At 41.4% G+C, this 15444-nt stretch overlaps 1 protein-coding gene across 3 annotated transcripts in view; it reads right to left on the bottom strand.

The window, feature by feature from the left end:
- Positions 1–15444, bottom strand: part of VPS26C (VPS26 endosomal protein sorting factor C) — a 96453-nt gene that overhangs the window by 55594 nt on the left and 25415 nt on the right. For all 3 annotated transcript variants that reach the window (XM_061193934.1, XM_061193935.1, XM_061193932.1), the window contains exons 2-3: positions 5634–5777; positions 4374–4523 (exon numbers count right to left, since the gene is read on the bottom strand). In XM_061193934.1, the coding sequence (XP_061049917.1) occupies positions 4374–4523; positions 5634–5777 (294 nt within the window). The remainder of the gene's footprint in view (positions 1–4373; positions 4524–5633; positions 5778–15444) is intronic.

Below are 15444 nucleotides of genomic sequence, written 5' to 3'. Positions count from 1 at the left end.
ATTAAAATAATTCGTAGAACTGGAACTATATGCACAGTTGAGACAAGAAGCTACAACTATTATGACCAATCTGTCCACGTTAAACAAGAAGCTGCTATGTATTCAAGGTACTCCTGGGAGATTAAAACATTAAAGAAAAAAAGAATCATCCTTTGTCTGCAAGGGCCTTCATATATATATACAGAGATATAGATATTCTCTATTGAGATTTCAATCTGGTCTCCCCAACAAGGCAAGCTCAGTGAGGGCTGTACCATATATGTATATGCTACGTTTGTGTGTATAATGTACAATATATACATGCACATATGCATGTCCATTGTCTTTCTCCTGTACAGCCCACACGCTGCCTAGAATGGGCAGCATTTTATTCGGGCTTTGCCTGGTCTCCCCGATCGTTTTCCCAATGGGAACGTCCCTTCCTCATTTTCAGTCTCAGGGCTTTGGGTGGGGCTGATTTCCCCCCGTCCCACGGGGGTGTGGAAGTGACCAGAAAGGCAGGACTGCTGCTGGGCCACGGGAAACAGTCCCTTCTGCTGGGGCTGCCAGACCAGGAGAGAGTAAGCCTGCGGCCGCCGGCCAACAGCCAGCTTCACCCCCGAGAACACCGAGCTGGGGGCCGACTGGTGTCCGCCCTGGCCTAGACGGTCCCCTGGAATTGAGAGTTCCATGATCCAATACCCCTTTTTTGGCTAAGCCAGTTTGAGCTGGATTTCTATAACTTGCAGATGAGTGTGAGTAACGGGCACCAACTTTTGGTCACTGAAGGTTTTTAAGTGTGAAAGCAATAATTAGTAATATAAGGCAGCTGGTAGTAAGTGGGGGGAAGGGGAGAAAGATGGAGAAAAGAGGAAAAACACTGAGGTTATGTTTTAGGAATTGTGTTAAGTTCTTAAATTTTTTTTCTTTTTTTTTTGGCCACACAGCACAGCTTGTGGGATCTTAGTTCCCGGACCAGGGATGGAACCCGTGGCCCCTGCAGTGGAGGCATGGAGTCCTGACCACTGGACCGCCAGGGAAGTCCCACGTTAAGTTCTTTCACATGTACTTTCTCAATTAATTCTGATAATACAAATGTAAGAACTGTTGACAAAATATAAGGATAGTCACCATTAATTCATTTATTTAATCATTCAGAAAATATTTACTTGGCATGTTCTATGCGCCAGGCATTACGCTAAGTACTTCACACCAAGGCCTCATCAACCCCCCAGGAAGAGGGATCATGAAGGCTGCCTGGGGTCACAGAGGTGGGATCTGAATTTATACCTGCCTGCCTGCTGCTGAAACCCATGCTCTGAATCTTTACGCAATACCGTAACTCCAGCCCAGATCTGTCTGCTGCAAAGCCCTGGATCTTTTCGCTCTATCATGATCCTTCCCAGTTACTAAGGAGTGATCTACATGGTGTGAGCTACAGGAGGTCAGAGGGGGTCAGGAGGGTCAGACTTGAGCAGGGCTCCAAGAGGAGGTGCAAGATTCGATCTTTTTTTTTTTTTTTATGGATGCGCAGCACGCAGGATCTTAGTTCCCCGACCAGGGATGGAACCCGTGCCCCCTGCAGTGGAAGCACAGAGTCTTAACCACTGGACTGCCAGGGAACTCTCAAGATTTGATTTTTTCGACTGTCAGTAAACACAGGACAGGAACGAGGAAAGAAAATGCGTGCCAACAGATTTAAAGCAGACTCCTAGAAAGGATATTTCCACTGTGAACGAGGAGGACTAGCATCTCTGTCACTTAATTCTGAATACACAATTTCAGCAGACATGTTGGTACTGCTGTGTTTTGTGTTTTATAGTATAAAACCTTGCTAGTATGGCCACAAGAGTAAAACAGCCATAATAAAACTTCCCCGTGATTTAAACAACTTTCAAAGGAAAAAGTGGCTGCACAGAGGACGACTAGAAAGACTGACAGCTTCCTGTATGTTCTATCTACTAATAAGGATGAGAAATGGATGCAACATGGCTGAGAAGAAGAATCAGAGCAAATAGGATCAAGCCCTCTAAGAAGTTACAAGGAAACCAGCCCCTGCACGTTGGCAATTTAATACTGGCTACATTTTAAATCCTTCATTCTGTCTTATGACTTTTCCTGTTTTTACATTATGTTACTACAACACAATTCAGAGGATAAATGTAAAATGTCTTTGCACCCGTATAATTTGAGAAAGATGTTACTAGGGCTCAACAACAACACTTTCTATCCCAAGTCACGCACCCGGGACTCTTCACGGGAAGCTCGATAAGCGATGGCACTGAGAAGGCGACGCCCCGTGTGGCACCTCTCTGCAGGGCACCTGCTCCACTGTCCAACAAGGAGGCTAGAAAAAGCCCCATCTAGAGACTGAGTGAATGAGTGAACTGACGAATGAAAAAGAGATCAAGATGCTATAATCCTAGTTTCTCTCAAGAAGTATATTTCTCAAAAGAAGCAATGACAATTTGAATAAGAGCTGAGAATTTGATGATATTGGGGAATTTTTATTCATCCTGATAGGTGTGAAAATAGTTAACAGGGATTATGTAGAAGAATGTCCCTATTTTTTGGTGATAGATATTGAAGTATTTTGAAATGAATTGTCAAGATTCTGTAACTAACTTTGAAATGATTCAGAAAAAAAATAAATACAGATGAAACAAGGTGGAAAAATTCTAATAAATGTTGAATCTAGTGGTAAGTGTAAGGTGACAAGCTCTTATAAATTTGAGGTTGAGAAGACATCTCTACGTTTTCAGAAATTTATGAGATATTTGGGGAGGTGCAGAATTCCAAGTTGTAGCATTCTGAGGTTAACCCTCAAAGTGGTAAAATCTGATGACCAAAATAAAGGGGGTCGGGGTGATTATTTACCTTACTAAAGAATTAACCACATGTTAACTCTTCTTCTGCATTTTAACTAGTTTCCAACTTACACACAGCTCCACAGGAACCCAAGTTTTGTATGTATATCTGTCTGGTTTCTTGGCAATATTTGGAAAAGCGTGAGATTTCCAATTTTATTTTAAACAAATTAATCTTTTAACAAGAATGATAAACACAGGAAAAGAAAGTGACAAGTAAGAAGTATGACCACAGAAAATCTGATGTTATTCTATTCAGTTTCTAATGAATATATGCTTCTTTTACTAAATAAGCAGCATCAAAGAACTACTGTGTGGGTAAAGCAGGTTGATGCTGATTCTGGCAAGAGAATAAAAATAATTTTGAAAATGCAACGTTTGAGATATTTTCAGTCTTGCTAAAAAGTAAAAAGGCAATACTTTCTTTCATGGTGAAAGTATTCCCAACCTAGAAAGCTGGTCAGAGGATGCGGGTCTCCACAGCAGCGATCCGTATGTCTATGCAAGGGGTCTCTTTTGAACCTAGACGCTTTACTGTTACTTCTTATGAGCTGCCCAAAGCCTTCAGTATATTTATTGCCTGAAACAGGTGCACCGATAACAAAGGACTAGAAAAGTTTTTCTTTACAGAAAGGTATTTATTGCGATAGAGTACATCATACTACATGAGTTTCTTCTTGACCGATCTCTTAGGCCATACATAAAACTCACATACAGACAAACCTTTGGTTAAACTCTCACAAGTGTTTGGAGGATTTTTATTTTAAAAGTGCTATATTTTAAGCAGGGGAATGGTCTCTACCAAGACCAAATTATCAGCTAAAAATTAATAAATCAAAAAATTTCCTAACTGCCAGCCCTCCTGCACATACGTAAGACAAAATACTTTTGTCTCATCCAGCAGGGGAACCGCTGCAAGGCTGATATCACAAAAGTACCTTTCTTTCTGCTGAATAAAGGAAAGGCTCTCTTTCTCTTGCTCTGAGTCATGACTCCAAACTGCGCCTGAGACAACAATAGGGACTGTGAAAGAGCCCTGAACCAGCGGAGGTAGACGGGAAGTCATAAATCCACTTCCCCCTCATTTACAAGGTTTGTTCAATAAAGAATACAAGCCTATGTCAGAGCGGGAGCCTTTGGGTATGAAACAAAGAGATATTTATACGTATAAAATAGACAAGTTAGTGCGGGTGCCAGAGAGAAGTGAGAGCATGTCTACTACCAACAATAAAAGCACCCCTTACAGTGTCAGTGTGGCCTGAACAGAGCCCCAAAGAAACAACGGAATTTTGGTAAGAAGCTACAGCTTGGGTCCTCCTAGATCCCCATCAAAGATAATGGTCATACATAAAATATGTTCTGCAGGGCAAAGTGAGAAATCAATACAGAATATACATGGGAGGGCTCAGCAATAAATACAGTATTAAATTCTTGGGTCCAACTATGAACTTTCAGTGAAAGAAAGACCAAGCTGTTTTGCAGAAGAAAAGTTGTGAAGTCAGCTACACAGGATGAGGAAACTCTCACCTGAATGTTGACAAACACGCCGTGGTAAGTCTCATACAGAACTCTGTTACCCTTCACGTGCAGAGGAAATTCAAAAGGAATTTCTGTTTTGCCACTGGGAAATTTTCCTGGTTTCACCATTTCGATGGTACTGTTGATAATCTGGATGGGCTGTAAAGAAAACCCAAGTCAGTCCATCAACAAGCACTTCTGGATGCACTTTCTTTCACGTTACTGTGTCTATTAAATAATCTCCTGGGACACCACACCCCAGCCCTCGGCTGCTACCATCCTGGTGCCCTGTCAGCGGTGAGTCAGCCCAAGATCTCTGGTTCATTTGCAGGATTGGATGCTTAGGTGTTTCGTGCACAGTAGGAAGTGAACTGATACACTTCCCTCCCTTATCGCGAAATATATCAGTTGACTGTCCTAACGACCCTTCCGGCGGGCACCTCCACCTTCAGAGTGAAGCAGACGTGCACGGCACTTGGCAAGGTGCGGGGCCCTCGTGCAGCCCTGGGCACCCGTGCAGGCCTCCTCGGCTGGGCCCTGGGAGGGAAACAGTACTCACACTCGGAACCTGCCTAAAACGCAGGTGTTACACCTTACTTAGTTAAGGTACTCTAAGCCATTGATTTACAATCACTTCGAGAAAATCCACAGCTTCTGAAGTGAGTCTCTAAGTGTTGATGAAAGAAAATAAGAAAACTGTGGAAAAACCTGGGAAGGCCCTGAATCTGAATACTCTTAATGAACCTTTCTTTCCTCTCAACTCTTTCCCCCTCAAAACTTAAAGAGTTAATAATATGTCCTTCAGGAAAAGGAAACTATAAGTATAGAAAAAAGAGTTCACTTTCTAGAACACAGAACTTTAAGTGACAGAAAAGAATGGCTCTACCTGCATCTTACCTGAATGCCATATCCAACAGCAGCTGGATTAAAATAACAGTTAAAATAACAGTTTTGTTTTAGGAAGGTAAGTGCCAGAAGGCCCAGGCACAACTTCTCAGAGAGCTCTGCTCTCTTTAATGGCTGAAATTAGTCCCCCCTAAAGTTCCCCTAATCCTATCTAATGGGAATAAAAACAAGCAGACTTTCAATAACAGAATATATTCAAAATCAAAACATCTGAATGTTTTTTCAGTTTGATTAGTAAATAGTAAAAGTATGACTACCACCATTCCTTGCAAAATAGCGACAAATAACGAGCCAGACAGCAAGTGAAAACCACCACAGACATTTGAAAAGCGAACTAAAAACGTGCAACACAAGCATTCTTACCTTAACAGAATTATAGAATGCTTCGAACACACCCACACTCTTGGCGCTGAGTTGGAGGTTCACGGTTCCTTCCACTGTCAAGAAGACTCCCTGGTGCTGGACCGAATCCTTCCCAGATACGACCACCACCCCGGAGAGCATTTCCTGCGGGAGGGGAGACAGCCACCCAACACGTTAGCACGGCTCTTTCATCCACCTGGTTTACTAGCAAAGTCAGCCTCCGTAACCATCAATTTGTTCAAAGATGCAGACACTCATTGAGTGCTTATCACAGACCAGATGCCTGGATGCCAGGATGGGGAAGGGCCAGCCCTGGGGGGTCCCGGGGGTGCGGGGCGAGGAATCTCATCCCATCACCGCCTTCCAGACACACCTTTGTTCCCGCTGGAGAATCCAAACAAATGTCTGATTTCAAAAGGGAAAAGAGAAGGGCCTGGGGGAATGGCAGATTCACAGATGATTACACAGGAGCGTGTATGATGATCTCCTCAGAAGGAATATGACACAATAAGACACTTTTCTTTAGGTTCTTTCTCAATTATGCTGACTAAGATGATTACACACTGTCAAATGCATAAGTAATTGAGCACGGCTGCTGGCCAGGTGTCCTCTGCCCAGAGAACCTCGTGGGGGGCCTGGAGGTCGTGGACATACCACCCGACGGCCACACGGCCCTTCACTAAGCCCCCCAGCCCCTCTGTGTCCTGCTTCCCGCTGGTGGACAGTCGAGCCCAGATTTCCCTGGTTCATGAATCATTTAAGAAAGACTTCACAACAGAGCATCCATTCACTTCTCTGGAGATAATCACTGAGTCATAGAATATGGACATTAACTACATTCCTTCCTGTCACCGTGGACTTGATGGTCTCAAGTTGCGACTGGGGTTTGCGTGGAGCAGGAAATTGAGGAGATTAACTAGCACCCACCAAAGGAAATCCAGAATAAATACAAAACAACGTGTTTCTGAAATGACCTCGAGAAACGGTTTGTGACTGTTCTCAAATGGTAATGTGATGGCAGAACTGTTGACAAAAAGATGAAAAAAAGAAAAACAACAAAAATTAAAAATGGCCCCAGATATCAAAGCATTAAAAAAATCTGTCCTCCTGGCGTTTAAATCTGTTTACCTTTTATTTTCTCTAGTCATCTGGTGAAAAAAGTTTCACCAAGTTCTCACATTATGTGAAATTTTGGGAGCGGGGACTATTCTATGTCCCTTAAATATGCTAAGTATTTGGTTTTGTTTCCCATTCCCCATCCCAAAACCCTGAAGTCTAAATTAAACACTCTCAGCTCCCTTTTAAGCAGAATTCAAGGGGTAGAACTCATTTTGTTCTTAACATAAGAAGCTCGTAAGAGAATTTAAATGAAAACCCTTCTGAAATACTAATTTTACTTTTAAATTTAATTAAAATTAATTCCATTAATTTTTGTACAACCTAAATGAAATTTAAAAATTTAATTTTTAAGAATTTAAATCCACTAGTATATTTTAAGAAATATGCTTTACTAGTATGTCCCAGAATTAAAATCAGAGAAAACAATTTCATGAACTTTATCAATTAAACAACACAATAGTACTTGGTTCTGCTTCTATTTAATCGTAACGTATTCAGTTAATCTCATGGGAACAGGATCTGGGCTGACCACTGAATACCATATTATAACCACGACATCAATAGAACTGTTTCCTTCCCTAATCCCTATGGCATAAGAAGGAAAAAGCATTGAAATACCCTGGAAATTAGCAGAGTAAATATTTTATGATTCTTTTGTCATTCCTTGATTTCAATTAACAAATATAGTAGAGAGAATAAACAATTAATATAATATTTGCAGATAAATTAGGCATTCTAACAATACACAGGTCCATTCAATTCCTACCAACATAAGAAAGGTAAAGAATTAGTCCAAGTACAGCCCCATGGAGCCTAGAATTTTAAAACAGATATTTCAACAAAGAGTTAAGACCCATGGTAAGAAGACGACTGACACTTCTTTTTGTTTTTTTAAATTGAGGTATAATGGACATACAACACTGTATTTGTTTTAGGTGTACCAGATAATTCTTGGTTAATCCTGGTGAGAGAGGAGAGAATAACTTGTATAACAAATTAAGGAGAACCCAAGACCTCACCAAGACCTTCCCGCTCAGACTTCCACCTAGAAGGCTCAACAGGGAGAAAAGAAGATCAGGGCCGTGGAGAGCGAGGGTACCTCGCTGGTACCGTGACGTGATAAGTGGGGGTCCCTCACTGAGGGCCATGATTTCAAAGAGGAGCCCCTCCTGGACGTAAGGATGACAATGACCCCCGGAAACAATGTAGTGTGTGCTGATTTTCGGGGGGAGAAGAGCCATGGCTTTTGTCACATCAGCAAGGAGGCCCGTGCCCTGAGAAAGGTTAAGGAACACAGAGAGACGCAGGCCCCGCACTCGTGTGCGTGTAGCAGACACGAGGAGACAGATCCCCGCCCGTGTGGCCCTCAGAGGGGACCCGCAGACGCCACGCTCCCACGAGCATCGGGAGAAGCCGGGCCCTGGGGGGGGGGGGTGCGTCCCGCGCGGCGCCCGCGGCCAGCCCGCAGCAGGGGGGCTCCAGGCTCTGCCGGAGGAGCCGAGTCCAGAGGAAGGCCTGGAACCCCGACACCAGAGCCAAACCAGAAGCGGCGGCGCCCAAAGGCGCCGGGTCTCCCCGGTTGACGGGCCGCCGGCTTTCTCCGCAGAAGCCACCGCCGAGGCTTCCCGAGGGGGCTGAGAGGCTGCGGCTTGTAATTTTGTATTCTCTAAACGGAAGAGGCCGCTAGCGAACTCCACAACTCTTTTCTTCTTTGTTCTCGGGAATCCAATGCCAAACCCATAATTAGGGCTCTGGGCTGCAGGACGGCGGCGTCGAGTCAGCAACGCCCCCGCCCGGCCTCCTGGAAATCACCCAGAAGAACAAGACACAAAACCACAAACGCCATTCTCGGTGAAGCAAGGAGACGGCTAAGTGCCGTGAAATAGGTGAAGACGAGCAGGGGCCGCGCAGTCAAAAGCCGCTTCTGGAAGGTGACGGGCACCTGGGAGGGAGCCTCCCGACGCCCCACGCGGGAAGCAGGAGCCGTGACCCGCCCCCCAGCTGCTTCTCACCTACGGGGGGCGGGGGTAAAGGTTAGAGAGACTCACACGTCAAACCGCAACCCGCGCGGTCCAGGAATAAATCATCTCCTGCAAGAAGGAGGCATTGAGAGAACCAGCAGAGGTGCTTGGACACACAAAGCGCAGACCACGTGGCTCTTCTACGTACAGGAACTCCACAGGGTAAAGGCCAGTCACTTCCACGGCCGCACCCGTGCGACCTCATCTCTAAGCCCTCCCCCCAGCCACTCCTCTCCACCCTCCTGGCCCCTCATCCAGCCTCGGGACGCATGCACACACTCCCCCCCCCACCTGGATGCTCTTCTTCCAGAACCCACGTGGCTCGTGACAAAGGCCCTCTCCTTGACCAAACTCTACTCAGCCGCTCTTGAGCTCTTTTTCAACTAGGCCTCGGCTTCTGATTTCCGTGTTCCTCTCTGCATTGTCCGATTGTAGCAAGAATTCTGCTAGGCCAGTTTACCCATCCTCCATATCCATCACCCTCAACACCTGACCAGGTTCCTCATTCTCCACCTCTCCTGGCCCCGGGGGGTGTCTGATGGACCTGGCCTGCCTTCAGCAAGAACCCTGTGAGCTGGTTTATTCCTTTACCCTCCTGATGTTTCTTCTCAGTAATTTTCCATCCAGCGACACCCCCCCCAACCACTCTGCTCCCTGGCGATAATTCCCACTTGCCCACACTGCACTCAGAGTCGAGCCTCTTTTCCCCTCTGCAAGACCCCACTGCAGTGGTCCCTACATCTATCGCAACAGTTCCCCCCTGAATAAAGTCTGCTTTACCATCTTCAACAAGGGCCATGGATAATTTTTCTCTCACACTCGCTCCCTCCTCTCCATCAAGTTGGTGCTCAAATGACAGCATCTTCATGAGGACTCCCCTGACCACTCCTATTAAAACTGCACTACCCATTTTCCAACACTCACTTATCCCCCCTCCCTAACTTTGCTCTGCAGCACTTGTCGCCTTCTAAAATACTCCATAAGTGCTTATCTATTTTACTTATCACCTGTACTCCTGGAATGTAAACTCCACAAGGGTAGAGTGACAGCAAGAGCAGGCACTCGATGTTTACTGAACGAATAAATGACCACCCATCAGAAAAAAACAGCACCATCAAGCAGATGGAAACTGTGAACATGCATTTCACCGTGAATTTTTAAATGTAATGATGCAATTGCTTCTATGAGGGATGAACACAAGACAGAGCTACGAGAGTTCAGGGATAAGATGGTGAGAAAAAAGATGGTGAGAAAAAGATAAAAAATATAAGAAAAGCTCAGAAAAGAAGTAGAAGGAAAAAATAAAACAAAACCATCACAGAAAAGGAGGTGAAACTGAAAGGGGCTCAAAATTTTCTCAGAAATGAGAAAATTCAAACAAATCTTGTGAAAATTTAAGAAAGAATTAGAAAGAATCACCAGAGAAAAAGATAAATACAAGAGACCATGAGGAACATCCAACATATGCACAATGAAGTTCCCAAATAAGAAAACTGAAATAATGGAACACAACATATTTACTGATGTAATTTTTAAATACTGAAAAAGCAAATGGATTAGGAACGGTTAAGAAAAAGATAGACTCTAGTAAAACTATTCTACTTAAAGAAAGAATCCTTTAGGATTCAGGCAAAAGAAAAGTCACTTACAAGAGGGGGAAAAACAGACTTCTTCACAGCAAAATACAATTCAAAATGAAAGTACAGCAATACTCATTACAATGCTCAAGGAAACAAAGTGTGATGATACTAGGGTTTTATACTTACCTAAACAGTTGCTCACATATAAAAGAAGTAGTAAATGTGCAAAAACAAACAAACAAAATCCCAAGGAGCACTGCATAAAGAGCCTTCTTGAGGAACGGATTAGATAGCAAACTGTAACTCTTCAAGAGAAACCCTGCATCAAAAGAACCAACTGTGAGGACTGGACCCATTCAACTGAAAGAATAAGACTAAGAGGTACGTGATGATCATGGTGAGAGAGCAGAGTGCAAAACACACGTCCTGACACTGCAGAAACTACTTAAATAACACCAGGTGGGCAACTAAGGGGCTAGAAAGTGGGAGGCAGTACCATGTACGCGGTTTCCTTGTCCTTGACAGCTGGGGTTTAAAAACGTATCATTGAAACCATGCTCTCCAATACGGTAGCCACTAGCCGTATGTGGCTATTTAAACTTAAATTTATATTAATTAATATTAAGGAAAATTTAAAGTTCAGGTCCTCAGTTGCCCTAGCTACATTTCAACTGCTTGCAAGCCACATTATGGCTAGTGGCTATCACAACAGACAGGGCAGATAAACAGCACATTCACATCTTCACAGAGAGTTCTACTGCACGGTGCTGATTTAATGTCAATAAATCAAATAATGTTTTACAAATAAAGTTAACAAGTTGAACACCAATAAAGGTAATATTTGTAAATAACTAAGATCAGTTGGTAGAAGAGAAGGGAGAAGAAGAGGAACTATACTAATTTCATCATTGTTCATAGTAGAGAATTAATAAATAACATCTAAAACAGAGAAGATTTAGGGTACAATAAAAAGCTGTAAGGATAAGAATTATAATAAAACTCCAAATTATTAGAAGATCATACAAACAACATAAAGCAAATAAGACTGTAGAGAGGGAGATGTTCTAAAAGCTACTTAAAAAACAATACCCCAAGGACTTCCCTGGTGGCACAGTGGTTAAGACTCTGTGCTCCCAATGCAGAGGGCCCGGGTTCGATCCCTGGTCAGGGAACTAGATCCCACACGCATGCCTCAACTAAGGAGCTGGCGAGCTGCAACTAAGGGGCCTGCCTGCCGCAATTAAGACCCAGTGCAGCCAAATAAATAAATAAAATAAATATTTTTTTAAATGTTAAAAAAAACCCCAATCCCTCAAATGATAACATAGCACCAGTGGCAGAATTAATGCCAAACATGTCATATTAATAAACAGGCTAAATTAATACCTATTAAAAAACAGACGTTCAGATTTTATCTCACAGCAAAACCCAATTTTATGTTGTACGACAAAGAAGCACCTAAAAATGGCAGGGGTGAGGGTGGATTTGGAAAGGTTGAGGAAGAAAGGATAAGCAAAGGTATATGAAGCAAATGGAAGAAATAAATCGCGGGCTGTAATCTTAATATCAGACAAGGCTGAGTTCTGAGAAAGAAGGATTAAACCAGACAAAGAAGGGCACTGTATGATTTTAAAGGGTACAGCCCACAGGAGAGACATGCGGCATCACTATCTGTGGATCAAATAACACAGCATCAACACTCAGAGCAAAAACCACAGGGGATACAAGGAGAAAACTGAGTAAAACACATTCATTGTGGGAAATGTTAATTTACCCCCCTTAGCTAGGATGGAAAAGAGGACAAAAAGAAGAAAAGATATAAGCACCTTAGTTACACATCAATAAAGTATAACTAATTGAACTCAATATACAACATGCTGACCTCCACACCCTCAATGGAGTAAGTCCAACAGGTCTTTCTTTAGGAAAAAAAATAGCAAAGCAAATTATTAATCTAATCGAGAAATAAAAAATATCAAAGATATAGCAGTAATTAAAATAAGAATAAAAGAACACATTATTCAATTGCATATAAGTAAACTTGAAAAGTTGGTAAAGTGAATTACTTTTCTAGGAAAATATAATTTACCCAAACTAACTCCAAAAGAGACAGGAAAGCTAAGCAAATAAATCGCCATAGAAAAATCAGAGAAAGTTATACATAAGCCCCCCCAAAGCACCAGGCCTAGAGACTTTCACAGATCATTTCCAAATGTGTAAAGTACAGAAAATTCCAATGTTAAACTACTCCAAAACACAGAAAAGTAAAGAATTTCTTTTAAAAAATAAAGCAAATATATCAGTGACACCACAGTAAGACAATATCTATACACACAACACACCCATACAAAAAGAAAACTAGATTTTTCTCACTTATAAATACCAGTGCAAAAGCCCTATATATTAGCAATACAATCCAGTAGCAACTTAAAGGAATAGTACACCATAAGTATGTGGGATTTAGTCCAGGAATGTATGGATAGCTCAACTGTTGAGGAAGACTATTAATATAACTCACTATTAATAGTTCTCTAGAGAAAAATCGTATAGTCATCTCCATAGATGCTAAAAAGTCACTTGCTAAAATTAATATCCATTCTTGATAAAATTCTTATTAGTAAAATAAGAATAGAAGGATATTTCCTTACCCAGAAGCCAGCATCAAACTTAATGGGAAATGAAATACATTGCATTTAAGTCAGGAATAAAACAAGGATGACCACTATCATCACTATTAACGTACTATATGTACTAGTTAATGCGATGAAACCAGAGAAAGAAGTATGAACTGAAATGGAGGCAAAATTATCATTATTTGTAGATGACATGATTGCATGTCTGAAAGAACCCAAGAGAATTTACTGAAAACTATCAACATGAAGAGAATTTCAGGAAGGAAGATAGCTGGGTACAAAATTAATATACAGAAATCAATAAGGCAACATGTACACAACAACAATCAATGAGAAGATACACTGGAAGAAAACACTTTCTTTTTAAAACCAACAAAAAGTTAAAACATTATAAATCAATTTAACAGGAAATGTCTAAAACCCTTAGAAGATGAAAACTTAAAACATAGTTGAAGGGCACAAAAGAAACAAATGGAAAGCCACACCATGTTTTTACACCCTTTATGTGTCTACTTTCAGTCTATAAAGGTAACATAATCCAAAGAAAACACCATCAGAATTGTTTTTTCTTTTTTAGAGGTGGGCTGGGGTGAGACAGACTAGACAAGCTGATTTGAAAACTCATCTGGAATAATAAATTTTGAAATGAGGAGAAATGAGGGGGACTAGCCCTATGAGATATTATAACACCTCAATAACTTACAAAGTGTGGTGCAGGGCATGTACAGGCTGAAAGATCAATGGAACGAGGGAAACTCCAGAAATAAACCCAGATATATGGGAATTTAATACATGATAAAGGAAGCATTTTAAATCCAGATGGAAAAGTTGGAATATTCACTAAATAATACTGGAAAACCAGCCAGAGATCTGGGGGGAAAAATTGTCCAGAAAACTGGCAAAAAAAATTAAGTTGGATCCATACTGCAAACCTTTGCAGGTAAAAAGTTCTAAATGCATCAAAGACTTAAATGTAAAAATTGAATAACCAAAATTTTAGAACCACAGAGAATGATTTTTATCATATCAAAGTGGGGAAGGCCTTTCTAAGAATGACTCAAAACTCTGAATAATAAATGACTACAAATACAACCAAAAATAGTTTGTTACATAAAAGTGATTACAAGCAACATCACTTATATAAATGATAAACTAGAGAAATAATGCAACTTAATATAACAGGTAAAAGGCTAATTTCTCTAATATTTTAAGAACTCCTAAAAAATAAACAAAAGAAAAACCACCTAACAACCTAATAGCAAAATTGAATGATATGAAAACAGGTCACAGAAAAGGAAAAGCAAATTGCTCCTAAGCCCATGAAAAAATGCTCAATATCAATGATAACATGAGAAATGATAATTAAAACTATCCTAAGTACCATTTTCCACCTATCAGATTAGCAAAGATCAAAATATATGATCATATTATGGTAGGGGAGGGGGCAACAGGCACTCTCATACATTGCTGAGGGTAGCTGAGAATACCACAATCTTGTACTGGCCATTTGGCAAAACCAAAAACATTTTACAAACACCTGGGCCCAGCAATACCACTTTTAGGAATTTTCCTCAAAGACATTTGCACGTTGAAATGATTATGAACAGTAGTTACTCATTGCAACACTGTTTGTAATAACAAAAGAATGTAAACAACCTAAATTCCAACAATAAGAAAATGGTGTTTTTTCCCTTTAATATCCTGGAGATATTCATATTAGTACATATATGTTCTTTTTTTTTTAAAGGCTGCATGTTGCACCATTGTGAAAAATGGGGAGAAAAAGAACATTTATATATATTTACTTGTATATGCATAAAATATCTTTGGCAGAAATGACAAGAAATCGAGAGCTTTTAGTTGCCCCATAGGAGAGGACCTTGATGGACAAAGGAGGGCAGACGCATCCATTCTGGAACTCATGAGTTTTAAACCATCTGCACTGATGTTAACTGGTAACATAATATATCAATTTTAAAATAAGATCAATCCCAGACTGGGTGACCTCTAAGTGTAAAAATGTACAAAGTTCTAGCCCCTTAAATGCTGATGACCCAAGGGCACAGTGGTCTTCCTCAGGAAAAGATCTAAAGATTGTACGCTAGAAAGTCCCATTCTCCGGATTACCTCTTACTTTGGACTTGAACAAAACTGCTAGGGAAGTAAAAGTCTCTGAGTTAATGCCTCAGCCGCTCTCTCTCTAATATTTTCCTTTCTGATGGTCCCAAGCAGCATGAGGAGCCTCGACAGCCATTGTTGTCCCCAGGAGTCCTCTGAGTCTCTGAACAAGTCCTTCCTTCCTAACATTTCAGCGATACTCTTAGAACCGCCTGGGATTCTTATACCACATTGGTCTAGAGATCCTGTACCCCAAGAGTGAGTTGCCCTTTCATTTACAGACAGTGAATCAAATGTGTTAAGCAGTTCACTAACAAAAAAAATCACAAGGTAAATCACT

The sequence above is a fragment of the Eubalaena glacialis genome, chromosome 6, assembly GCF_028564815.1.
Source record: "Eubalaena glacialis isolate mEubGla1 chromosome 6, mEubGla1.1.hap2.+ XY, whole genome shotgun sequence".
Lineage (NCBI taxonomy): Eukaryota > Metazoa > Chordata > Mammalia > Artiodactyla > Balaenidae > Eubalaena > Eubalaena glacialis.
Note: the sequence above shows the minus strand (reverse complement) of the source record. Positions and strands in the feature narration are given on the sequence as shown.